Consider the following 27,690-nt stretch of genomic DNA (forward strand, 5'->3'; position numbering starts at 1 on the left):
AGCTTAATGGCTCCTCTTCGTCTTTAGGTTCAAATATTAAATGTCAGCATTAGAGTTTGATTTAATTGTTTTGATCTTGTTTGCTTATAGTAATTACATATGTTCTAATATTCAAAGAAGGTAAGTAGAGGGCTTTTTGTGATTTGTTTAGAGGTACGTCTACAGGCCTGAATAATTCGGAATTTTAAAATTATTTTTCTTCCAATTATTTTTTAATTATTTTAATTTTTAAAAATCTAATGACATTCAAGATTATTGATAACTCCCATCAAAATTATACTTTAAGAAAATCTCCTGATCTAAAAAGGTCTCAAGAAAAAGTTTCTAAGCCTTGCCCAGCTCACTGTTCCCAGTAGCTTTCAGTATAGTGACATGGGAAAAGATGGGCGTCCCCAGAAAGAAACTTCTACTGGAAATGCAGCCTATACAACTGTCCTGCTGAAAATACTTTAACATTTGGGATTTAATTTTTGTGTTAGCTTATTCTTCTATCAATAGAAGCATTAAGACAAAGTTTGAAATGATACCTGTCCCTTCGTGATGGAACCTTTCCCATAGTGACAAATGTTGTCCTGGAAGTCTGGCATCTTCATATACAGTTTTAGCCCCATAACCTTCAGCCCATTCTATAATGTATCAAGCTTAATCTTCTTGTTCATGATGTGGGCACAGTAACACCTTCCCTAACAGTCTTAGTTGTCAGTCTTTGATGAAATAATGAATTAGGAGTTCACTTTGGAAACTGTTATATGCCAAACAAAATAAAGTTATGAAATTTTAAGGGAATAGTTTAAAATTAACTATACCCTGAAAAATGCCCCTGCCCCTGGGTACTGAGCACGGTTTGACTCTAGAAGAAGGAATAGACATCAGATTGCTTACCACTGTCTCTAAAGTTTGGGGGCCTTTTTATCATTGGTTTTACTGTCTCTGGGTCCTTTGGGACCCTACCTTTGATGATTTGCAAAGATTTTTGCCATGTTTAAGTTGAGAGCAATTAAAGTTAAATAGAGTTGGTAGCATCTGGGTATACTACTGAACCCTCAGAGGAGGTTGTTGATAGACTGCAAACATGATTGTTTTGAAAGTTCTGATATGTCTAATTTTATTAACATATAGAGCTTCGTTTTTACTGAACAAAAGTAATGCATTTTTCTTAAGAGTGGAAACAAAAGTTCTGTTTTATTAATACATTTTAAAAGTGTAGGCATACTAATTCTCAGCTGAATCTCACAGGTGTGCTTTCTAGATTAACTGAACTTGAGATGAACATGTAATTCTAAGAAAGCAATGACCTAATTCTGCGATGGACATTTTAATTGCTTACATTTTTATTCTCAACTTTGATTATTTATGAACACTGTGGTGTTCTTAATAATGAATCATTGTTTTGGCACTTATTGTCCTAAACTGTTTGGGCAGTTAGAACAGTAGAAATCCTATAAACCATTTAAACAAGTGAAACTAATATATAAATTAGAATATGGTTATATTTTCACTTGTTTCCATACTTTAAAATTTTTAGAGTAACTCATGTTGGGAAAACTGTTCTATAGATTTTTTAGTTGTTATCTCTAAATAAGATTGATATTATCTATAGATATCCCAGTTACTGATACGGTACTTAAAACAATCTGCATTTGAAAATTTACTCCAGACATTAAATTACCCTTACAGATAAACTGTGCAGTTACATTGTGGCAACTTTAGGTACCCAGATATACATCATCATCAGACTATGTGAAGTATTTCTCATGTTCATCAAACTGCTTCCTTCACACAAAGCAGAATGTCAGTGAAAAGTGAATTTCTGAACTGTTTTGTATTTCCAGGATGAATAAAGTTTGGATTAGGTAATAAGATAGGGGCAATCTGGCGTTAACATCTGTCACTCACTGATTGCCAGGGTGGTTTCAGTCAATTTGAGTAGATGGGTGACTATGCTCCCTTCCCTGGGCCATGGTCATCTCTCAGAAGGGTATTAGAGTGAGTCCCTACCCACCACCACCACCACCACTACCTTGTTAAACCTCAACAGGTTCGATTCTCTGGCATTGCTTTGGGACTAGTGTGTGTTAATACTCTGTCCCTCCCATTTTCTGATCCTGAGGTTCTTTGGGGATGGGAGTTAGTTACACACAGAGTATAGGTTTCCACGGCCACTCCACGTGCAGCCGTTCAGCCATTAGTGTTTCATCCTGGGCCAGTTTCCTCCATTGGAAAATAATGGGTTTATGTTTCTTGTTTTCTGGCTTTTGCAGTACTTGATGTCCTTCTTTAAAAAAAGCTAAGAATTGTCCAGGATTTTAAAACCATTGAGGCTCTCATGTAATTACTGTGGCAATTTCATTTCTAAATGTAGTCAGTGGTCCTCTTCTAGCTAGCCCACAGTAGCTGTACGTTTAATCATAAAATGAATTGGAACACTCAGTTCTAAGTTTTATTTTTAAAAGGGAAATATTTGGCATCGAGGGGATATCTTTTTTGAATACTGGTTGCCACAGAATTGGTTTATAGTTTCTGTACTTTCTTTCTTGCCAGTGATGATCATGTCTTCCTGCACATGGAAATTCTTTTCATGCATGATTTGAAGGCTCCATAGGAATATTGACAAAATAGTGAATAGCCAGAATGTTGCATACATAGTTCATTGCGGGGGAGGGGGGGTATCTTTTTATAAAACAGCAATGTTAATCTGTCTGTTCCTAGTCAGAGTTTTTATGAATCTTGGTAGAATTCATTAATTGAATTAGTCCTAAAAAAAACAGGTCCCAGCAAGAATTAATCCAGTTGCTACCCATAGGGAGTCTGTCATGTTCCTCATCAATAAACTGAAAAATTATATAATCTTGGGATGTGTGCATGCTCTAAAATTTTATGCCTTTAATTTACTGTATATATTTAGTGAGTGAAATATAGCAGACAAAATGATCAGTGTGCTTAATTAAGATTAGAATTAGAACTTGAGGGGGACCTGTTTTAGTAATGAAAACAAACTGGCCAGGCGGTGTGACTCTCAGTCGTTTGTAGCTTTGTGTGCGTGTGTGAGTGAAACTGCAAGCTGCCGTATCTCCTGCGCTTGTTGGTTCAGTGTGGCACTCCAAGTCTCGTCATAGTGTCTTTAACACTAATCCTCTTGGCATCTTGTAGACATAGTTTTGAGCACTAAAACTGCATTTTATTGTGCTGCTGTTGCTACCTTATATTCATCCTTTTTGCTTGTATAAGTCACCTCCATTCAAGTTGTTTATTTTTACAGTATTCTTGTGTGCCCATCTTGTTTTATGCAGCATCAGCCTGCATTTTTGTTGATTTCTTATTTGTGTCCTTTCCAAACATTTATAGTTTTTATTTTAATTGTTCTTATTTGATAGCTTGAGCTGAGGCTCTGTATTATCTTATAAGAAATTGGGGTTATGGATAATTTCTCAAATGCAGATTGTGCTTTAAAGATTAACTCTAAATTTGCTTAACTTGGATTGTCACCAAGTCAGAGCAGTCAATCACTGAGTATCTCAGATTGATGAATGATTGGTCCCAGTACCAAAAAAGTTTAAATCAAAGCCTAGAATTGATTTTAAAAGTATTTAACATTGTTCGTGTATTTACATATATTGTATTGTTTATACAATATATCACAGCTTTTTCTCTGCATATTTTTATTGATAAATGGCTGGAAAGTCTTTGACCCCGATTGCATTTCTGTTAAATGTTTGTCTAGAATATGGATTTGGTTTCATTTGTATTGTAACCTAATTAACTAAGTGATTAACATGAGAAAAATAACAGGAAAAAAATTAAAACCAGTTCTGGTGCTGAACATACTTGTACCTTTAAAGATCTGGCTTAAATATCAGAAATAAAATATCTGAATTGCTGTCAAGCATAAATTTTTCATTTTAAAAAGTAAAGCTATTTCAGTTTAAATTGCTTTTTTAAGGCCTTTTGTCACACTGTTTTGTTCAAAGTAAATTTTTCAATCTCAAACCCTGGAGTTATATTTGATTTTCTCTAAGTAATAACAAAATTTAAACTCCTAAATTTAGGCTCCTTGCAATTCTAGTATTAACAACTCCTTGCAAACATTTGCATTTTGGAGCTGGACTGAGCGAGCCCAGTCGTTGTTAGTGTTGATGGCCTGTGATGTGTGCAATGAGACCGAATGCTAATCAATGCTTTGCCTTGGCTTTCTGCTCTGTGTTGTCTTGGTGTTTGCGTCTTACCTCTATGTCTGTGCTATTTGTTTCCTTCCCTGTTCTCTAATCCTGCCCTTCCCTACCTGCCCCTGTTCCTCTCATTGTCCTCACTGACCCATCAATCAACCAACAACGCCCCCCCTTCGTCGTGGTGATCTGCCCTGCTCTGATTGGTGGCTTCGTTGCTTGGGTGGCTGTGTATTATGATGGACCAGTTCACCCAAGTATGGCCTTCTTGCTGACAGGTATCATTTCTGTGAGAAGTGTTTCACAGAGATCCAGGGGGAGAATGTTACCCTGGGTGACGACCCTTCACAACCCCAGACGTAAGTACCATCCTGTCATTTTTCTCGGGGGTGACTCTTACTTGTTTTTTGCCTCTTGTTCATGAGTAAAAAGGAAGCACCACTGCCATTTTGATTTGTGTGTGGTATATTTTCCCATATTAACTATGACCACCTTCATACTTTAACATGTAGCTGTTTTAGCCGAACACTAGTCACACTTCCACATCCTTTTTTCTATTCAAGACCATGATGCTGTAGCAGCTACTGGGCAGTTCACTGGTCTCTCTTGACCTTTCTATCCCTTCTTTTAAAACACTTGCTTTTTTCTGGTGGCCATCACCCTCAATTTGGGGAAATTATAAATTTTTGGCTATACCTAAGAAACCAGGTAATCCTATTCACAGAACTGGCACTAGCAAAAAATGAGGCTAATGTACCCACCCTGTCTTTAGCATGTAGTTGGTCTTCTACTGAAACCTTATCCTTTAAGTTAGTTGTAAAGCTAATAGAACACAGATAATGAGCTTCCAGAATGTAAATGTCTCCTTCCTCGCTGGAAGCTTGACTCTTGCTCACTAGGTCCAACACAGACAGGTCTAAGTTGGCTCATTTCATTCCTCGAGTCTACTTTTTCCTCCCTGATGCCTGTCCTCTGATGGAGTTGCCTTTGAGTGGAAAAATGTCCAGATGTGGCAAGAAAAAAACAAATCCGCAAATTGGATCGTCAACTCATTTATATGCTTGAGATACCTAAAAACCTGACAGCCACCATGTCTGCCCAGGACTGCCAGTGTTCTGTAGTTCTCTTTTCTCTGGACTCTGCCATGATCCCTTCCATGCTGGGAAGTCTGCTAGTGTGATGTTTTCCCACAGGCAGAAAGGCTTCCCACCAAAGCAGTTTGTAGCAGTGTAGGACACTTACTCTGCAACTCAAGTTTACTTTATTCAAATGTAAAACCATAGCCACTTGTAAGACATACAAGCCAAAGTGACAGAAATTGTACATATGCAATTTATTTTTATATCTCTTGTCATCTTAATTCTTTGGTCCCATTGAGTGATTGATAAATTGTATAATTCTGTGAATCAGAAGTAATTCACATATATACCAGTCATAACAAAAGGACAGTAATAACCAAATAGTCAGCTCTTTAAGAGTAAAATATCCCCAAATAGATATGCTGACCTTGTGTCATTGAGTGAATATGGTGGTTAAAAGAATTGGTTATACCAGTATCTGTCAAAATCAGTAGCCACTCACCATATAGATTTGATTGAAAATTAACAGATTTGAATTTCAACACAATTTTGCCTTTGTATTTTGAGAAGTTTTCATTAAATCTTGTAATAAGTGCTGATGATAGTTGGGAGGAAATGTTACAAGATAGAGAAAAATAATGGTAGTGCTTTCTATGGAATTAAATTTATATATTTTCATGCCCTCATTTACTTGAGATTTCAGCTGACCATCACTTACTTTCTATTTGAAGAACTACTTACAAACTCTCTAGTTTTTACCCAACAGATAAATTCAGTTAATTAACATTTTTCCTTTTTTTTTTTTTTTTTAACAAGGACAATTTCAAAGGATCAGTTCGAAAAGAAGAAAAATGATACCTTAGATCCTGAACCGTGAGTATTATAACTACTTCTTTCTGACTTGTAGATTTTAGTTTCGGATCAGCGAAGTTCTTATTATTGAGTTATGGAAGAATACATTGGAAATATATTGCCCTGGGTGGAATTTTTTTGTGTGACGTTATCAAAATATGGATTCTACTTTAACTTACACAAAATATGTATAGCCTCTGTAACATGCTCTCCATTTACTGAATTTTAACAACAATAAGATTAAATGGATGTTTGGTTCTTTTAGAACCTCTCTAATATCTTGGTCATCAGCGTCTTTAAGAAACCATTTTGTGTGAAACTTTAGAGACCAAAAGTTGGAATATTTGGTAGAGTATTGTTAGTATCATTTAAAGGGAAATTTCAGAAAGAAAACCTCTTAGAAACCACTTTGTAAAAAGTAATAGGAAGTCTGGTGTGTGCCCTTCCCTCTGTCTTTGTATGGTTTATTTTTCACAGGCCATTGTCAAATACTTAACTTTCTTTTAGTGATCAGTGAGAATGCTACACTTGCAAAATTTGCTTTGTGGTGGCCCTTAAGGAGGCTTCAGAGCTCCTTCCGTGTGGTATCCCCTCCCTAGTCCCCAAAGCTGAGTCCTGAGGGCATCCCAGTGTGTGGAGAGACCCACTATGTTCTGTTGCTGTGGTGAATGCCCGTTCAGGGCTATTCGATGAGCACAACAAACTCCAGCATCGTTGGATGTTTGAGAAATGTGGCTATGGTATGTCCAGGGCTTAGAAACAAGGTCCTCTCCTCTCTTGGCCTTGAAACATACACACATACATACATACACCACCCCCACCCCATCCCTGCAGCTTCAGTGAGGCCAGTTGCTGTAGAGAAGGACACATACTTTCCCTGAATAGCAGTGCCTAGGCTAGGAGCACAGTGACTTCTAGAGCTCCAGCCTGAGCAAGGTGCCTTATGCATGAGGAGGCTCCTTCCTAGATCTTTAATGACCAGTGGATTGTTTATCCTGATTGTCCATATCCCTGTTCACATTATGCCCTCTACCGCAGTTTTTCAGTTTCACTACAATTATATTCACTTTCCAATTTCAAAATACATTGTATTAGAATACTAGGTGGGCACTACACAGGTGAATCAAGGGAGGGCTACATCATTCAGTAGAAGAGAGAGATGGATCGTAGCACAGACTGCAGAAGGCAATAAGGTTGTCTAGTGTTTCTGGGCCCTGGCCTGGGCAGAATGGCATCCCAAAGAAGGTGACTCTCATCTGGAAGCAGGTGTTAGGGGAGGGTCAGAGCATTTTAGACACAAAGGAGTGAAAGAACACAGGATGCTCAACACTACAGGTAAGCTCGAGTGGTTGATATAGGCGATGTGGATGGAGTCCTGTGAAATCAGGAGAGGCACGAGGCGCAGGGCCCCTTACACTACTCTGCCGTGTAGACTTCCTCCTGGATATGCTGGGAAGGTTTGGAGGGACACCATTGGTTTTTGTTATGGAAAGATCACCCTGGAACTGTGAGGTGGATTCACGAGGAGGGGAGAGAAGACTTTGCTCCCTAGGAGAGAAACCAGTTAGGAGACTCAGAGCAGCAGCTCAGGCGAGAGATGGAAAGCTGACCTGAAAGACAGCCTTCTGGTGGAAGAGACCACACTGGGTTGGGGAAAGGACAAGTCTGGGTGGTGGCTTTAGGTAACTGAACAAGAAAAGCAGGAAGGAGAGCCAGCCAATTGGTTAATAATAGGCGGGGAGAGAGGTTGAAATTCAAAATTGATACAATAGGATCTATAATATATATCATACTTTTTGACATTTCTCTTCCCTGACATAAGAGGGAAGGGTAGAGAATGGGGTGTCTTTGGAGTGGGCACAGAAACTGAGGGAATTATTACCTACTGATCTTTTAAATTCTTAACCCAGAAATGAGCTCAACTGTTGAGATTTCAAAGAAGGAGCTGATTGGGGGTGATGTAGCACTTGAGGGAGGAGTGAAGGTTTGGAACAGCTACCACATGGTGGAGTGGGGGGCATGACATAGCACGGGATTGCCAGATAATACTCTAGGATGGCCAGTCTAATGGTGCTGCTGTTTTGCACAGTTTTGCGCATGTGTCTTTTTTCCCTCCAACAGAACAGGAACAGAGGAGCTGGGTGAGGCTTGATCCATGATTGAAGCCTTGCTCAGCAAGGACAGAGGAAAGATCAGAGGCCAAGGGCTCAACAGGGTAGTGAAAGCATGTGTCAGGTTACAGGGCTCAGTATCCAGGCTGATAGAAAGAGCCCGAACCCAGGAGAGTTTGGGGAAAATGTGGTACTTTTTAGCCCCTTAAGACTTGCACCAGGTTTAAGTATGGTGGTGGTAAGGGAGTGGCTGAAAAATAGAAGGTTTTGACCTTCAAGTATGTTGGCAATTGAGATTCCCAGATAAAGTGACAGAGCCCAGGTGAGCCTGGGTGGGGCTGTGGCAGAGCTGTGAGTGGCACAGTGCATCTATCCCCTTGCTCTCTCCAATGTTTACTTGAATAATGACCATTATTTACCAGTCAGCTTGGCACTTCCCACCTTTGTAACCCACTTAAAGCGGATGCTTCCTGTGCCTAGTTCTAAGAACAAGTGTTTATAACACTGAAAGTATTGTTCTCTGTTATTTAAGTCATTTTAGGCATGTGCAGTTACCTAGAGTAAGCATTGGCCTTGAAGATATGTAATAATGTCAGAAATAACTGGCCCATAAAATATGCCTGCATTACAGCAAAGTTTTAAAGTTTCATTTCTGGTTGCAAAGGAAATTGGGAGGAGAGAGGAATGAGGCATTTGTACAAAGACAAGAAGAAAGTTTGCTTTTCCTGTAGAAAGTATACTGACACATTTTAAAAATATGGCTGAACAAATCAACAGATTGTGTTAGTGCCCCAGCTACTCAAAGTAAACAAGAGGACGAGGTGTGGACATAGTATACCAGCTCCTACAGACCACTGCATTGTGTGGTTCCATGTGCATTTCAGTGCACTTTCTTTGTCTTCTAGTTTTGTTGATTGCAAGGAATGTGGCCGGAAGATGCATCAGATTTGTGTTTTACACTATGATATCATTTGGCCTTCAGGGTGAGTAATTTCCTGGTGTTTTCCTGTAATCTTGGGAAAGGGAAAGCAGTTCTGCACAGAGTGGAGGAGAGGGTCCCTGCCGCTGCTGCTGCTACTGCATTTCATTCATTGTTGTCAGCAAGAATTCAGCAATTAAGATAGATGGCAGTTGATTCTAAATTTAAGTCTTAATGTTTGCCTTCTTTAGGAATTGTAGAATCAAAGCAGTCTGCCTCTTCACTTTTGCATAATGATGCGATTTAAACTGTCAACAAAGTATTTTAATGCTGCATTTCACTGGTTTAGTAACATGTACTGTTTGTTTATATAATCTGATTACACCCCTTATTTATTTGTTTGTTTGTTTTTGCAGCTTTGTGTGCGACAACTGCTTGAAGAAAACTGGCAGAACTCGAAAAGAAAACAAATTCAGTGCTAAGAGTAAGTTATGGAAAGATTTGTTTCCTGATCTGTATGTTATAGAAACTTGTATAATTTTCCCAGTCTTCCTTTGGTTCCTCTCAACAGGTGGCTTTGGAGCTCACTTGTCCAATGTTTCTAACTGTGAGGAGTTTGTTTTCTAATACTGTGTATTTTTCTTGTTTTACCCTTAAAGAGAATCGTTTGGCCTGATCCCTATATGAATGTCAGCTTTATGATCAGTCTTCATTTTAGACGAGAGCTTAAATGTATAGTAAACTTTATAAATTCTGAGAAAATTTGTCAGCAGATTCTTCTCAAGTAACTTAGAAATAAGACCTCTCCCCAATAAGCTTAGAAATAAGACACACACAGACATCTTGTGTGAGCAACACACTTAGCCCTGGGCCTGTGTGTCAGCGACCACTTGCCAATCACTAGATGTGGACCCTTCTATTGTGAGGAGTGACCCTCTTTGACCCCTTGGGAATCAGCTGCCATCCATCCAGGGCCTGTAGGAGCCTGGTCTGCCCAAAGACTTGGTGAAAATGTCATTGTTACATTTTAGAGAGGTTTCTGGTATCTCTTTATGAGAGCAGGCTATTGCTACTAAAAATAACTTTTCATTGGTAGTCCTGATTTTTTTCAAAAGTTTACAATATGTAACCTTTACCACTTGGCTCTCAAGTACTGGGGGCTGCCTTCCACAGCATGGTGTTCCCAGGCTGTCCTTTTGCTAAATTAACAGTAATCCGGAATAGGAAAGCCACCAGTAGTGGTGCCTTAAAGCTCACCTGCCCCAGTGCTCCCTGCAGCTCTTGCCTTTCACCAGTAGGACAGGTGACCAGCACACTGCTCAAGGTGTCTCCAACAAGAGCCAAGCCATCTCAGGAGCTGGGAGTAGAAGAGAGATGAGATGGAGGGAGAGATAACACATCCAGGGAAGTAGGCAAGGAGGAAGCTACTCGGTAGGCTTCCAAGTCAGTGTTAATTCAAGTTCAGACTGTAGTTACCAAAATCCACAGTTATCCTATAACTTAAACTTACTCTTGTAAAATGTTTTGAAATATTGATGAACTCACTGACTATTGTAATACGTCTCTCTAGATAAGAGTTGAGCTACTACCATTGACATTCGGGGCTAGGTGATTCTTTGTCATGGTCGCTCTCCTGTGCTTTTTAGGATTTTAGCAGCATCCCTGGCCACAGCCCACTAAGTATCAATAACACTACACCCACCCCTACCCCAGGTGGTGACCATCAGAAATGTCTCCAGACCTTGCTAGATGTGCCCTGGGGGCACAGTTGCCCTCAGATGAGAACCCTTACATTAGAGGGTCTGTTCTTAGTGAGATCACTGAAGCAGTCAAAAACTTAGAAACACTTTCCTGGGCCAGAGCTTCAGTGACCAGACCACATTGCCAGCAGAGCTAGGCCTCACTAGAAGAGCTATGACTGGAAGGCACAAGGGTGGAGGTGCGGGGCTGGGGCAAAGAAGAGCCTGAGAGCTGGCCCAGCCCACCTCACCCGACCTCCCCCCCACCCCACCCACCACCAGTGTCCAGAGAATGGTAGAGAAAGATGTGTGGACCTTTGGTGGATGAGCTTTAGGGTTTCGGATATAGAACATTTGCTTACATAAAAGGACCTTAGAAGTCTAGTGTCACCCCTTATGTTGTGGTTTGAACAGTCTTTGCGAGTGTCTGTAGGTCACAAAGGAAAGGTTGCCTCATTTGTATTTGCACTGACTATTGGAAATATCTTCCAGCTGCTAGTCAGTGAATGATACTCAGAACTGACCATCCACCCAAAGCCACCTCCCCACCTTGCACCATATGGACACACAACTTAGCTTCAGGTGGTTAAAGGAGAAAAGGAAACAACTTCAGATGTACACAAAGTCACAGTAAGAGTGTTTTTATAGTATTGGGTTATAAGCCTTCCTAAAAAAGGTGGAACCCAGAGGTCAGAAAGGAAAAAAGTGAAGGATTTGATTCCATAAAGGGAAATAAAAGCATCCCCACCCCCACCCCACGTCATGCACTGCGGACAAAAATGTACATTGAATGCCTGGGTTGGAATGAACAGTTTAAAATGTTTATTTTATACTCAGCAATTCCATTTTTCATGTATCCTACTTCAAAGATATTTGCACATAGGCAAAAGGCAATACAGCATAGTAAGGGGTGATTGGAAAGTGGGAATGAGTTGCTAGATAAAAGGATGTGGCCACTCTGCAGAAAACTGGGAAGTGGTGTACGAATGAGGCAAAAGTGTGTGCACTGACTGCAAAGAGGTCCCAGCCATGACAGCCAGGAGAGGGGCCTGTTCCTAAACACTGCAGGACCTGAAATACATCTCCATGTGTGTACCACATAGATAAGAATCACCCTTCTTTCCCAGGAGAACCTGCGTCCCCAGTATTTGCATCTCTGAGCTTGTGCTGGCTGCTACATGTAATACCTACCCCTACCCCCACCCACTATGAGGAATCAGCTCTGCAGTCCTCTTTACGTTCTCACAGTGCTCAGTTTCGTACTTGTAACAGGATTGTCATAAATTGGTTTAAATGTATGGTTTTTAGTGCAGGTAATTCAGGTGATTTGACGACGAAAGTAAGGACCAAATTTTTAAGGTTTATTCCTTCCATTTACTATTTGAAGATCATAGTGTGTGGAGTCATATTTTCATAAGGAAAAGGGGGAATTCTCTCACTACAGCAGGGTGGCACTTCTTAGCTGTGTCCTCCCTTCTAGATTGAAGCCACCTTATAAGGGAACAGAATGTGCTTAGCAGCAGAATGGGGATGGTGCACATGGGAGACTTTTCTTCAAGGGCTTCACAAAGACGAGACAAAATGGCTTGTTGGTTCCTTTGAAGCTACTACTAATGCACTCAGTATGGCTGTCTTAGCCATGGGAGCTGCAGGATGTAAGGGGTCCAGAGCATGAACACACAGCTGTGGTTAGTATACAGTTTTATCAGCAGGTGAAATAGATCACAAATCCACTCCCCATCATTTTTATAGCTTTTCAAGTTTTTATTTTTCTATATGGTTTTTATTTCATTATTTTTCTATATGGTTTTTATTTCATTATTTTCTATATTTTATTTCATTATTTTTCTATATATTTATTTCATTATTTTTTATTTCATTATTATGGTTTTTATTTCATTATCATTGTGTTTTTTTCTTAAATCACATTTATTGATATAACTTAATGTATCAAAGATACATTATAACTTATAGGTATAACTTAATGTATCAAAGCTTTACCATTGGTATGTTTATTGCAGAAAAATGGAATTTAGAGTTAGTCTAAATTTTCTGTATATTTCTTGACTTCATTAAGGAATCTTAATTTTTCGAATAGCTTTAAAATTTTTTTCTTATTGTAATAAATATTTTAAAAATTAATAAATATAAAGAAGAAAATGTCTTTAAAATTCTGTATACAAATAATTACTGTGAATCTTCTACAGCTTTTGCTTCTAGTCTTTTTTCCCATGTGCAGGGAGTTTTTTATGCTGTGGCTAATGTTTTACCTCTAGGTAGCTTGTTCTATGACTCCCTGGGAGAGGGAGGTATGGAAGGAAGAGCTTACCTGGGAATGAAGATAGGGAGGTCTGGGTGTTGAGACAGTATCAGTGCTCCTGCCATGGTCTGCATGTTCACAGCTTAGTCAGCAGTGCAGTATTCTGTGCGCTCTGTCTTAACTGCAGTGGGGATCTCTCCTCAGCCGAGCATGAAGGGAAGAACACATGAGTGCCAGTCTTGCCTTCCAGGAAAAGCCATGGCAGGCACCCCATTTAGAGTTCTGCTCTCAGGACACAGATGTGTGCCCTAGGCCAGATCTCCACCTCACCAGGGCCTGGGTGTGGGGGAGACAGGGCTGGTGGGCACAGCACGGTTCCCCTCTTGCCTGCTCCCCCATTTTACCCCACAGCCTGTCTTCTTTGAGATTCAGGTTCACCTTCATGTCTGTTTTGCCTTTTATGGTTAGAAACAGATGAAAATATCTGGGTATTTGATGGCAGCCTTCAGGGAGGGTATGAAGTGCCTGAGATTCCGAAATCCCCCCTTTCATAAAACACTGACCTCATCGGACAGACTAGTTCCCTTCTGGATTTGGAGAACATGAATCCTTAAAATATCAGACTACACTGAAAGAAAAAGGTGAATTCTATGGCCTCAGTTGCCTTTTCCACAGCCCTTTTGAATTTCTCTCACCTGCTCATTCTGAACTTTGCAGGACTACAGACCACGCGATTAGGAAACCACTTGGAAGACCGAGTCAACAAGTTTTTGCGGCGACAAAATCATCCTGAAGCTGGGGAGGTCTTTGTCCGAGTGGTGGCCAGTTCAGACAAGACTGTGGAGGTCAAGCCTGGGATGAAGTCACGGTTTGTGTGCAGACATTGTGCCATTTTCTAAAATGACACTGTTCCAGTGCTTTCCCCACTTGTTTAAACAGAGACCTTGCTTTCTGGCAAGGCTTTAGAGTGCATAATTTAAACACTTTTCAGAGGTTAGTATGTAGCTAGCTAGCACTGCTCTCTATCCCAAATTCATCAGGGTAAATAAAAGTCCCAGTTGAATAAAAGTGTCACAAAGAACAAGATCACAGCTCCAAGCTGCCCAGTCCATTGGGAAGAGCTCTGGGCTGGTAGTTAGAAGAGAAGACAGGCCTTTATCACCTCTGCCCTGAGCTGGTTTATAGCAGCAGATCTCATTGTAAAGCTCCTTGTAAACATCGACTCTTACTAACAGCAGATTCTGACTTTTATTTCAGGTTTGTGGACTCTGGGGAAATGTCTGAATCTTTCCCTTATCGAACCAAAGCTCTCTTTGCTTTTGAGGAAATTGACGGAGTGGATGTGTGCTTTTTTGGGATGCATGTCCAGGAGTATGGCTCTGATTGCCCTCCTCCAAACACAAGGTAGTTCTCCATCTCCTTTCAGAGGTTGTCATTAAGCATGTTGTGTTACAACAGACCAAGGCTCTATCTGTGTGTCTTAGAGAACCTGTGTGCTTTAGAGCTGGATTTAAGTTAAATTAACCTATGCTTAATTAACCGGACTAGTTAATTTTAGTTTTCTCTAAGCCAGTGGGAAGTGGAAGGTTTTGATGACTATTTCAAGCATGTTTTGTATTGTGAGTAACTGTGGGTCATGGTTCTGGTCTTGCTGTTGTCCCTGTGTTACCTGGGGCAGAGAAAAGGGTGGGAACCACTCCATGAGCCCAGGCATTCTCTGATGCACCTGGACAAATGAAGTATCCTCTGCCAAGAGTTCTTTCATGTTCAGTCTAAAATGTAGGTGAGAGGGAATTGAAAGTGGCTTTTCTTAGTTTGCCCTGATCTTTCTGTGGTTCTCTGTGGTAAGTGATGCCATTGCTTCTCAGTTTGGCAATGAAATTGGATTCCATTTTATTGATTGGCAGTGGCGGTTGGTGATGGGAATTTTCTTCTCTCTTGTTTGTGGCCAGTGTAAATGCTATCAAAACAAAATTAATTGCTGGAGCATTTTTTCTTTGGATGCTTGTGTTTGGTTTCAAGTTAGGGGTATACCCTGAACTTTCAATTAATTTCTTACTCCCACCCTTCAGGCGTGTGTACATATCTTATCTGGACAGTATTCATTTCTTCCGGCCCCGATGCCTTCGGACAGCTGTTTACCATGAGATCCTTATTGGATATTTAGAATATGTGAAGAAATTGGGGTGAGTTTCATTCAAATTTTACAGAACTAATAAAAACGCCATGCTTAATTTTCATTATATATTTATTTTGTGAAATAATAAGAGTGTTTAAGTTTTATGTGTTTTTATTTTAGCATCCTTAGATGTATTCAGAAGTCTCCAGAGCTCCCTCTCTAAGTGCTCTTGGGACTCCTCACACAGTGCATGTACTTTCCCTGCCTTTGCATTCTTTTCATTCTGGTCTCTTTTTTAAAAAATTGATTAAAGCATATTTATATCGTAAAATTCACTTATTTCAAGTATACACATCAGTGATTTTTAGTAACTTTACCAAGTGGTGCGACCATCACCATAAATCAGTCTCAGAACATTGTCATCCCCCAGTCAAATCTCTGTACCCATTTGTTGTTAATCCTTGTTCAATCCCTGCCCCCAGCAACCACTAATCTACTTTCTGTTCTCATAAATTTGCCTTTTCTAGATGCTTCTTATAAATGGAATCCCATAATATGTAGTCTCTAGTGTCTTACTTCTTTATCTCTGTTTTTATGTTCTAGATCTGTCACATTCCTTTTCCAAATTTGAAAGTTAAAGGTATTTGATTAAAGTGTCTTAAACAGAATGAATGAGATTTATTTAACTTTAACTCCTAGGAGGAAATACTCAACTGCACAGGAGAAAGTAGATAAGAAACTCAGTGCATACCTGGGTAGAAGCCATTTGATCTATTTGATGTCGCCATCGTCCTATGCTCTCTCCTGTGCTCACAGGTTCCCTAGCAGCCTTGGCCCCTGCCCGACATGCAGACCTAAGGAAGTATTTTAGGGTCAGTTTCCAGGCGTGCAGAGATTTGGCCTTTCCCACCCACCCACCACCCCCCACCTCCCACCCCCAGCACATTGGTTTGGAACCTCTCTGTGCCTCTTGCACATTTCGCCACAAGCATTGTGGTCATTTCATTGTTTTCTTTTTTCTTTATAGTTATTTCTGTTCTGCTTTGGTCCATTCCTCAGCTGTTACTCTTTAAAGGCGGGGCCAGTTTTGCTCACCACTTTTATCTGAATTGTGTGCGTGTATGTGTGTGTGTGTGTGTCATGCAGGTATGTGACAGGACACATCTGGGCCTGTCCCCCAAGTGAAGGAGATGACTACATCTTCCATTGCCACCCCCCTGATCAAAAAATCCCAAAACCGAAGCGCCTGCAGGAGTGGTACAAGAAGATGCTAGACAAGGCGTTTGCAGAACGAATCATCCATGACTATAAGGTACCTGGTGCTGAAAAGTAGGGTATGGGGTGGCTTTGTCACCACTGATTCACATATTTTCATGTGTCTTCCTCTTGTATTTACATATGTTAGAATTGTATTCACATACGAGGATTAGAAAGCAAAAAAAAATGTATGAAATAAAAATTTAGAACCATCTTATCTACAGTCTTATCAAGATTTTTAGTTGGCAGTTTGAAAACAGTGCCATTGTGATGCCTTTGTTGAAATCAGCTTATCTTAGCCATTGTGCACCATGGGAATGCGCAACACTGGATCCTCTCCAGTGTCACAGTCCCATGCCATTCTCTCTCCAGGAGTGTCACTCTGGTCCCCTCATCTCACTGCTGTGCTTTTGTTCACTGTCCAGGACATTTTCAAACAAGCAACTGAAGACAGGCTTACCAGTGCCAAGGAACTGCCCTATTTTGAGGGTGACTTCTGGCCCAATGTGTTGGAGGAGAGTATTAAGGAGCTAGAACAAGAAGAAGAAGAGAGAAAGAAAGAAGAGAGCACTGCAGCCAGTGAGACGACGGAGGTAAAGCCCGCATGTCCCCACCACCTCACCCTCCTCAGGAGCCCCTCTGCCCCAGCTGTGTGCTCTGAAGGCTGAGTTCTGTCAGGTTGAAGAGTAAACATGTGCTCTTGGGTTCACAGGACGTGGTCGTCTTTATCTGTGGTGGTATTTTCATGCATAATCTCACTTCGTCACCACCCACCATAGGACTGGGGCCTGGGAGCACAGCTCACACTGGGCACTGGGCAAGCTAAAGTGGGCATTGGAGACAGCATCACCTAGCAGAAGGAGGACAGGAGGTACTTGCTCTAGCATCTCTAAGCAGGACAGACAGGGCTAAGACAAAGAAAGATGAGAGAAGGAACAGATGGAGACAAGACGGATACATCATGGTCAGGAACCAATTAATTGATTTAAAAGAGTACTTGAGGAAGAGGCCCTTAGTTGCCAGGCCTCGTTCATTTGCTTTGTTACAAACTACACACATACACACAGCTCTTTTCTGTGGTGTCTGCACTCGTGTACTCCAGTTCCTGCTGTGTGCAGGCACAGGTCTGAGCAATGCAGTGAGAACTAAGGAAAACTCCATCCCTATCCTCCAGGGGTATACTAGTAGGAGACACAAGAAAAATAAACACATACCCAGCATATTCTGAAATAGTGGTGGAAGCTGTGGAGAAAAGCACAGGGAAGAGGAGGAATGGAAGCACCTCCATGGGTCCTGGTGGGGTGGCGGGGGCAGTGGCATCTGAGCAGAGACTTACCTGGTAAGAAGGAGCCCAGAGGATTGAGGAGAAGGAGCTTCCACCAGGAGGAAAAACATAAGCGTCCAAGTTGTGAGCAAGTGTTCCGTGCTTCGTGGTGTCCAACAAGACATTGTGGTTGTTCCAGTTCAGCTCGTAGCTGTAGAGTTCATAAGAAGCATGCAGAGTGTTTTGAGAGTAGTGCCCCTTCCCCCCGCCCCACCCACCGGACTTGAGGCGGATCTTTGCAGCATGTGAGGAGAATCCTGAGGCCGGGCTGCTTGTTATGTCTTTGCTGCCTCTGCCTGAGGAAGGAGGAAGAGCGAGCACATATTTGGGGGAGAAGTCAAGAATTGGTTGTGGACTTGTTAATACTTAGATGCCAGCTTGAGGCCCTCCTAGTTGTGCTTGAGGGCCTTTGCAAGGATGGCATTCAGAGCCAGGGGTCTGGAATGACTTGCCGAGTGCTGCTACTTGCCAGGCAGGGTACACTTCACTGGAAGGTCTTGCACTCAGCTGACCTTTGAAGGGTGGGCCAGATTTTAATGGAAACTCAAGGTTCCAGTGGGGGAGAGACCAGAGCTAACCTGTAAACCTGAGGTCCCTCTGTGTGTCCACTACTGCCACACATGTCTTGATGGGAAGTGGCCTGAGTTGGAATGTTTATCCAGGTGGTAGAAGATGGTGGGCAGGTTGTGGCAGGAGGAGGAGAGTCTGTCGTGCCCTCACAGCAGAGCTCCCAGGACACATGACTCTGAAGGGGACTCAGACCCCAGCCCTGTGTCCCATCCAAGGTGGACATGTTTGTCTCTAGCCTGGCAGCATTGGGGCTCTCTGAGAGATAGAAATAGATGAGGGCTGATGCTTGAACGGGCTGTTGCTGGCTGTGGACTTGAATGGGGAAGAGAGGGTAGAATGTGAAGGTGGAAGACAGAAGCACAATTCTGTGAATCCAGTTCACAGAGGCAGCAGACATTGGCTTAGTTATAGACGGCACTTCATTTGGAATACTGCTTTGCCGTTAAAAGTGGTCTTCAGTGGCGGGAAATGGGAAGATGGGGAAAATGCTTGCCATAGTGGGGAAGAAACAGGATATAACCCCAGTGCAAGTATATAACCTCAACTTTGTGAAGAAAAATCACACAAAGTGATGTGCAAAGGTGCTATTGCTCTGGTGGCAGAAAATTATTTGTATTTATTTATTCTTTGGCCATATTTTCTAAAGTGTGCAGTGAATCTATTTCTTTTAAAACTTTTAAAATATAGTCTATGGCCATGCCACCCTGAATGTACCCGATCCCATCTGATCTTGGAAGCTAAGCAGGGTTGGGCCTGGTTAGTACTTGGATGGGAGACCACCTAGGAAGACCAGGTGCTATAGGCGTTTAAAATAAATAAATAGATAGCATCAATCGATCTATCTTTTAAAATATAGGCTTTATGTTTTAGAATAAAGGCTTAGAAAAAACTTGAGCAGATAGTACATATACTCCAGCACTAGTTTCTCCTGCTGACAACTGCATTGGTGTGCTACATTTGTTACAGTTGATGAATGGATACTGATAAGTCATTGTTAACCAGAGTCTGAACTTCATTCAGTGTCCTTAGTTTTTTAATTGTCAGGACTCCTTGGGCTCAGCAGAGTAAAGTCCCTGCTTCAGTTCTCATCACCTTTCTTCCGCAGTCTCCTCTGAAGGCTGCAATTTGTTTACAGCCCACACATATATAGAGGTCTGCTTGGTGGTCTCCTGCCACCAAGGACCTGGGAGCTGGGAGTCCTGGCTTGATAGTGGGCTGGGAAGAAGAGACTGGGCTTGTCTAACAACTTTATGTGTTGTTGTAGGGCAGCCAGGGTGACAGCAAGAATGCCAAGAAAAAGAACAACAAGAAAACCAACAAGAATAAAAGCAGCATCAGCCGAGCCAACAAGAAGAAGCCCAGCATGCCCAACGTGTCCAACGACTTATCTCAGAAGCTCTACGCCACCATGGAGAAGCACAAAGAGGTGAGACGTGGGGCAGGTTGCACTGCTGGGCCCAGCATTTGTGTCCTTCTGGGCCAAGATAAAGGAGGAGGGGTTGCTGAGAATCCACAGTCCTGCCCCGGGCCAAGAGGAGAAAGAAAGCATGGGTGGCAACTCCGTTCCGTGTTCTCCATTGGCTGTGTAGGAGGACCAGCCCCTAGAAGGCTGAGCTGGCTGTTTGGGTAATGCCATGTGACACATCACCAACTCAGTTCAATCCCAGGGAGCTGTGCCTTTTGACACACAGCAGGTATCAGGTCAAGCTAAGCACCATCTCGGTACTGTAAGCCAGGGCTAGCCCTGGGCCAGCCAGAGCCAGCCCTCCTCAGCACTGCTGCCCTATTCTCTATGGGCTGACGTCACTCTTGCTGTTCTTCCTGCAGGTCTTCTTTGTGATCCACCTTCATGCAGGGCCTGTTATCAATACACTGCCCCCCATTGTTGACCCCGACCCCTTGCTCAGCTGTGACCTCATGGACGGGCGTGACGCCTTCCTCACCCTCGCCAGAGATAAGCACTGGGAGTTCTCCTCCCTGCGTCGGTCCAAGTGGTCCACGCTGTGCATGCTGGTGGAGCTGCACACCCAGGGCCAAGACCGCTTCGTCTACACTTGCAACGAGTGCAAGCATCACGTGGAGACCCGCTGGCACTGCACCGTGTGTGAGGTAGGCCCGTACCTCCCTCCCCGTGTCTGCGCTCTGACAGAACTTCCAGCAGAGATGAAGTCCAGCACAAGTCTGGGGTCCCCTTGGCTGCTCTCTGGCCTTCTCTGGTCTATGTATTTGCATTTTAAGTTGAACTATTAGACCGTTGGCATTTCCCAGGAAGGAAGAAAACCGCTGGTTCTCTCAGGGCACATTTGGTTGTGAGATTATTATTGTTGAGTTCATAAATAAAAGGATCCAGCTCAACATTGGTTGGGTTTCTGCTGTGTGCCCGCACTAGGCTTAACACCAGACATCAATGGTAAGAAGCGGCCAGTCTCCCTTCATGGAGCGTGGTCTGGTCCTGACCAAATTGAACATGACGGTGGGGCCATCGATGTGTGTTCAGAACACACTTGGACAGGCTAGTCTTCCAGGGGTCAGCAAGCACTGACTTGTCTAGGACAAGGAGATGGTCACAAGGTACTTGTTATTTTGTGCCCTATGTTTCTTTAACCCCAGCTCTGTGTCAGGCACATCCACAGGCCTTGTGGTGCCAGGGCAGGAATGTGGAGAGAGCAGGAGAGGCACTGGCAGTGTTTTGGTCCTGCCAAAACTTTGTCTGGTTTTCCTTCCCTTTGTCTGCCGGAGTCCCTGTGGTCAGGGGTCTGGAAACCTTCCTCCCTTGTCCTGGTTGGTACCCTGTGGCAGCACCACTCTCTGGCTCCCTTCTGCAGAGGTCTTGACTTCCATGTGAAGGGGTGGGGGTCTGTCCCTTTCACAGATGGGTCCCTTTCATGGGGTAAATCAGGCTGTTGTGGGCCCTCCACCTCCTCCCTGCAGATGGTCACAGACTCCCACACAGTCTTCACCTTGTCTACCAGAGTCAGCGTCTGGGATGGGGCTCTCTGATCTCTGGGGAGCAGAGCAGGGCCTTTATTAAGCCTTCATCTTTATTTTTTGCTTTCTGTAGCTTCCTTTTGTCCTCTCCCTCATTTGCTACTGCTGAGATTTTCATGTTCTTTCTATGAAAAGGTTATCAATCCTGGTCATAGGGCTCTGTTCTCTACTCTAGCACTTCAGTATCTCAGTCTCTAGATGCAGGTGGCTTTTAGAAACCTGGGTAAGGGAATTTTGTCACTGTGATTTAGGCGCAGGGCCTTCCTCCTGGTGAATTCCTCTCAGCCCCAGTGTCCTGCTGGGCTGCTCTGCAGAGCTCTGGGGATGCTTTGAAGACACCCAATAGCAACTTTGCAGAGTGAAGGCCAGTCTCTAGGAACTAGGTCTGTGGTACTTCAGACGTTCACGTGGTGCTTGAGAGGAAATGGGCCAGCCTCAATCAGTCCTTCACTGTCAGGTGTTTCAGACCTGGAATGGGGGCGGGATGGCTAGGTGCCATTTCTGGGGGCACAGACGAAGGAAAGAAAGGAGGCCAGTGTCCTGCCAACACACCCAAGAGCTTTGCATGAACATAAAGTCACACACTGTGTGCATATGTGCACCTGTGTGCCTGCTCATTGAGAAGGACTGGTGGTGCCCCTGGAAGAGGGTGGGGTCAGAGTGAGGAGATGGATCTCTTGGTCTCTGGATCCTTCTGGGCTGTAGGGGAGGTCCCAAGAGTGAAGGTTCCGGAGGGCAACTGGGATGTCTGGTCCCACTGGGCCGAATGCTGACACTGGTCTGTCCCCCTTGTCCACAGGACTACGATCTTTGTATCAACTGCTACAACACGAAGAGCCACACACACAAGATGGTGAAGTGGGGGCTGGGCCTAGACGACGAGGGCGGCAGCCAGGGTGAGCCACAGTCCAAGAGCCCCCAGGAGTCACGGCGCCTGAGCATCCAGCGCTGCATCCAGTCCCTAGTGCACGCCTGCCAGTGCCGCAACGCCAACTGCTCGCTGCCGTCCTGCCAGAAGATGAAGCGGGTTGTGCAACATACCAAGGGCTGTAAGCGCAAGACCAACGGAGGCTGCCCGGTATGCAAGCAGCTCATCGCCCTTTGCTGCTATCATGCCAAACACTGCCAAGAAAATAAATGCCCTGTGCCCTTCTGCCTCAACATCAAACACAAGCTCCGCCAGCAGCAGATACAGCACCGCCTACAGCAAGCGCAGCTCATGCGCCGGCGGATGGCCACCATGAACACCCGCAACGTGCCTCAGAGTCTGCCTTCCCCTACCTCAGCACCGCCCGGGACCCCCACCCAGCAGCCCAGCACACCCCAGACACCACAGCCCCCCACCCAGCCCCAGCCTTCACCTGTGAGCATGTCACCAGCCGGCTTCCCTAGCGTGGCCCGGACTCAGCCCCCCACCACGGTGTCCACTGGGAAGCCCACCAACCAGGTGCCAGCCCCACCGCCCCCTGCCCAGCCCCCACCCGCAGCAGTGGAGGCGGCCCGGCAGATTGAGCGCGAGGCTCAGCAGCAGCAGCACCTGTACCGGGTGAACATCAACAATGGCATGCCCCCAGGGCGCACGGGCATGGTGACCCCAGTGAGCCAGATGGCTCCTGTGGGCCTGAATGTGCCCCGACCCAACCAAGTCAGTGGGCCTGTCATGCCCAACCTGCCCCCTGGGCAGTGGCAGCAGGCGCCCATCCCCCAGCAGCAGCCGATGCCGGGCATGCCCAGACCAGTGATGTCCATGCAGGCCCAGCCAGCTGTGGCTGGGCCACGGATGCCCAATGTGCAGCCACCCCGGAGCATCTCACCTGGTGCCCTGCAGGACCTGTTGCGGACCCTGAAGTCTCCCAGCTCCCCGCAGCAGCAGCAGCAGGTGCTCAACATCCTCAAGTCAAACCCTCAGCTGATGGCAGCTTTCATTAAACAGCGCACAGCCAAGTACGTGGCCAGTCAACCCGGCCTCCAGCCCCAACCCGGCCTCCAGGCCCAGCCTGGCCTGCAGCCCCAGCCCGGTCTGCACCAGCAGCCTGGCCTGCAGAACCTGAATGCCATGCAAGCTGGCGGTCCACGGCCTGGCGTGCCTCCACAGCAGCAGCCAATGGGAGGCCTGAACCCCCAGGGCCAGGCCTTGAACATCATGAACCCAGGGCACAACCCCAGCATGGCGAATATGAACCCGCAGTACAGAGAGATGCTGCGGAGGCAGCTGCTGCAGCAGCAACAGCAGCAGCAGCAGCAGCAACAGCAACAGCAGGGCAGCGCGGGCATGGCCGCAGGCATGGCAGGGCATGGCCAGTTCCAGCAGCCTCAAGGACCCGGAGGCTACCCTCCGGCCATGCAGCAGCAGCGGATGCAGCAGCACCTCCCAATGCAGGGCAGCTCCATGGGCCAGATGGCAGCTCAGATGGGACAGCTTAGCCAGATGGGGCAGCCCGGGCTGGGTGCAGACAGCACCCCCAACATCCAGCAGGCCCTGCAGCAGCGGATTCTGCAGCAGCAGCAGATGAAGCAGCAGATTGGGTCCCCCGGCCAGCCGAACCCCATGAGCCCCCAGCAACACATGCTCTCAGGACAGCCACAGGCCTCGCACCTCCCCGGCCAGCAGATGGCCACGTCCCTTAGTAGCCAGGTGAGGTCTCCGGCCCCTGTACAGTCTCCGCGGCCCCAGTCCCAGCCTCCACATTCCAGCCCGTCGCCACGGATACAGCCCCAGCCTTCACCACACCATGTCTCACCCCAGACTGGTTCCCCCCACCCCGGACTCGCAGTCACCATGGCCAGCTCTATAGATCAGGGACACTTGGGGAACCCCGAACAGAGTGCAATGCTCCCACAGCTGAACACCCCCAACAGGAGTGCATTGTCCAATGAGCTGTCCTTGGTCGGTGACACCACAGGAGACACCCTAGAAAAGTTTGTGGAGGGTTTGTAGCATTGTGAGAGCATCGCTTTTTTTTTTTCCCCTTTCATGTTCTTGGACCTTTTGTACTGAAATCCAGGCATCTAGGCTCTTTTTATTCCTAGATGGAACTGCAACTTCCAAGCCGTGGAAGGGTAGATTGCTGTTTAAAGAAACAATACAAAGAATATATTTTTTTGTTAAAACCAGTTGATTTAAATATCTGGTCTCTCTCTCTTTCTCTCTCTTTTTGTTTTGTTTTTGTTTTTTTTTTTTTTTTTTTGGGGGGAGGGGGGTTTGTTTGGATTCTTTTTGTCGTCATTGCTGGTGACTCATGCCTTTTTTTAATGGGAAAAACAAGTTCATTATATTCATATTTTTTATTTGTATTTTCAAGACTTTAAACATTTATGTTTAAAAGTGAGAAGAAAAATAATATTCAGAAACTGATTCCTGAAATAATGCAAGCTTATAATGTATCCCGACAACTTTCTGACGTTGGCGGGAAGATTTTTTCTATTGTGAACTCTGTGGGCGTTCTCCAAGTATTACCCCTGGACGATAGGAATTGGCTCCTGCGTGCACACAAGTACACACCCACACACATCTATCTATACATACTGGCTCAAGCCAAACTCTTGTCTTGCAGATGTAGAAATTGTTGCTTTGTTTCTCTGATAAAACTGGTTTTAGACAAAAAATAGGGATGATCACTCTCTTAGACCATGCTAATGTTAATAGAGAAGAGCATTCTTTTCTTTCTTCTATGTGAAACTTGAAATGAGGAAAAGCAATTCTAGTGTAAATCATGCAAGCGCTATAATTACTATAAATAAGAAAATTCAAGAAGATTCAATCACTGTATAGAATGGTAAAGTACCAACTCATTTCTTATATCATATTGTTAAATAAACTGTGTGCAACAGACAAAAAGGGTGGTCCTTCTTGAATTCATGTACATGGTATTAACACTTAGTGTTCGGGGTTTTTTGTTATGAAAATGCTGTTTTCAACATTGTATTTGGACTATGCATGTGTTTTTTCCCCATTGTATATAAAGTACCGCTTAAAATTGATATAAATTACTGAAGTTTTTAACATGTATTCTGTTCTTTAAGATCCCTGTTAAGAATGTTTAAGGTTTTTATTTATTTATATATATTTTTGGAGTCTGTTCTTTGTAAGACATGATTCTGGTTGTTTGCTCATAGAGGAGAGGCGGGGGCTGAAGTCCTGGTGGCCGTACGGGTGTCAGCCAGGCTCAGCCAAGGCCTAGAAGGTTCTCTTTCCAGTGGTGGCTGCATACATTCGATGGGTGGGGGGATTTCACCCACAGAGTTAGGGACACAAGTGGGTCAGAAATAACATTTTGTCTCCCATCCACCTCCCCCGTCTTAGCCACCCTGCGCCCAAAAACCAGACTAGAGAAGGTTCCCGCAATTGTTTTCAGCTCCCCCCACCCCTTCCTATATAAAGATCTTAGAATTATCACAAAAGGTGCTTCAGGGACTGGAGGTGGTTCATAGCCTCCCCGCCAGAATTCTAGATTCAGTAGGGGAAGATGCTGCCACACAGCATATCCCACCGTGGCCTCTTACACTAGGCTGGACAGACAGAGCTCTGGCCCTTTATTCTCCACCCTTTAGAAACAGTAGTGTGCTGTCCTCCCTGGAGGCTGTTGAGGGAAAATGCCTGGAGCTCTGGCCACTAGCTCTGCTGTGCTTGCAAACCAATCTCCAACTTCCAAGGATACTCGCCTCCACTCTGGGTCCTATTTTAGGAGTCCTTACTGAGGGCTAGAGTGCTGTAAAAATCACATCTAAGAGAAGGACCACCTCCAGGAGAGCTGAAGCTAGTCTTCTAAAATGTTCCTTTTTCAGGGCACCAGTTAGCTGAGTCCTTTCTCTTTTATCTCTTGTCTCCCAACCGAGGGTTGTCTAGGTGGGGGGTTGTGGTGTTAAATTTAGAAAGCAGGATCCAAGTAGCTTCTCTTTTGGCCCTGTATTCACAGAAGTATTTTCAAAATACTTGATTTGGGAATCTAAATTTGAGATTTTCTAAGAAATTAGTTGTAGCACAGAACTTAGAATCTTGGGTTTTAATGTAGATTAATTAAGCCAGGTAAGAGTGAGAACACCATTTAGCACCATCAACCAACTCCCATCTCCACTTCTCCCAAAAGGGAAAGCTAGGTCATGGCCCTCCGATGATGATCTGGCCATCCCTCTTCTACTGCTTGCACCCATGACCCTCTTTCTCCCCTGAAGAGAATCCCTGAGCCCATGATAAGAAGGGGTGAGCCATCTGAGACCCGGAGGAACAGCTCCAGGCCTGTACTTGGGATGTGCAGCCCTTTAACACCCTCAGTGGAGGGCATCTTTTTCAGGTCATCTTGGAATCCAGAATGTACCGACCTCATCTTGGAGTCACCTGCAATCCAGATGCTAAAAGATGCAGCTGAGGGTGTGGTCTGTGGATGCCCATCCCGCACTTGTCGTAAGGAAACTTCTGTAAGAGCTGGAAAGTCCCAACCATGTGTCTCATGCTGTATACTTAGGATGAGAAGAAAAAAGTCCTATATTTGTGATCAAAAAGAGGAAACTTGAAATGTGCTGGTGTTTATAATAAAAGCTGGTAAAACTGCTTGGATTCAAAGATGGTTCCAGTTGGCTAATGACCCTTAGAATTAGCTTAGCAGCCAGTCAGCCTAAGGGCTCAGTTGAATTTGTCTAGTGCATGTGTTTATGTTTTTGAGAATTTAGCATGTTAAAAACAGGAATAGAATGCAACTTCTGGAAAACCAGAAGTGGAGAGGCTCCTGCTTCTAAGATCTCAGGCTGAAGACAGCTTTATCCTTTGGATTGCTGTAAAATAGTACCAAAATTTTTAAGCCAAAAAGGGCTTCTAGGATTGTATGAGAAAAATAGGCTACTCCTTTGGTGAAGGAGCTGAGTGCTGGGTGGTAGCTAGTACACCATAGCTAGTACACCACCAGGAAGTTCTTCACCCAAGGTCAGTTCTGGGAAGTAGACACTGCAGCTATTCCTTAGCAAGTGGATGCACAGCAGTATGTAGGAATGGGGACAAGGCCCACTTGAGATCGTAAAGCCACATTGCTCCTTCCCAGGATGTCCCGTGTTCATGAAATTGCGTGACTCTCGTACAATTTCATTGGGCAAAATCAAGAGTAGGGAAAGGTCAGTATCAAATTGAACTGATTAACACGCAGGCAAACAGGCAAGACTGAGAAACTTTGGATGAGGAGATGAGAAGGCAAATGGTACTTTCAATGTGCTCAAGCCTTTCTATAAAGGATTTACTAGGGTCTATTGACCATGATATCACTGAGGGATTACTTCACTAATCTGAAAAGTTCAAAGAGCACTGACAATGTCCAGAGAGGA

At 44.3% G+C, this 27,690-nt stretch overlaps 1 protein-coding gene and 1 non-coding gene across 2 annotated transcripts in view; both read left to right on the forward strand.

Moving 5' to 3' along the window:
* CREBBP (CREB binding protein) overlaps positions 1-26,930 on the forward strand; it is a 120,903-nt gene extending 93,973 nt beyond the window's left edge. The window contains exons 20-31 of the mRNA XM_011376497.2: positions 4,442-4,522; positions 6,059-6,115; positions 9,111-9,188; positions 9,541-9,608; positions 13,841-13,991; positions 14,381-14,527; positions 15,196-15,309; positions 16,389-16,554; positions 16,925-17,092; positions 19,658-19,819; positions 20,221-20,502; positions 22,181-26,930. Of these exons, the coding sequence (XP_011374799.1) occupies positions 4,442-4,522; positions 6,059-6,115; positions 9,111-9,188; positions 9,541-9,608; positions 13,841-13,991; positions 14,381-14,527; positions 15,196-15,309; positions 16,389-16,554; positions 16,925-17,092; positions 19,658-19,819; positions 20,221-20,502; positions 22,181-24,319 (3,613 nt within the window). The 3' untranslated portion in view covers positions 24,320-26,930. The remainder of the gene's footprint in view (positions 1-4,441; positions 4,523-6,058; positions 6,116-9,110; positions 9,189-9,540; positions 9,609-13,840; positions 13,992-14,380; positions 14,528-15,195; positions 15,310-16,388; positions 16,555-16,924; positions 17,093-19,657; positions 19,820-20,220; positions 20,503-22,180) is intronic.
* On the forward strand, positions 19,080-19,198 carry LOC111730059. Its single transcript, XR_002776548.1, has one exon. It is a non-coding gene; the product is annotated as a 5S ribosomal RNA (ribosomal RNA).
* Positions 26,931-27,690: the final 760 nt, after the last annotated feature.

This window comes from Pteropus vampyrus, unplaced genomic scaffold, assembly GCF_000151845.1.
Source record: "Pteropus vampyrus isolate Shadow unplaced genomic scaffold, Pvam_2.0 Scaffold300, whole genome shotgun sequence".
Taxonomy (NCBI): Eukaryota; Metazoa; Chordata; class Mammalia; order Chiroptera; family Pteropodidae; genus Pteropus; species Pteropus vampyrus.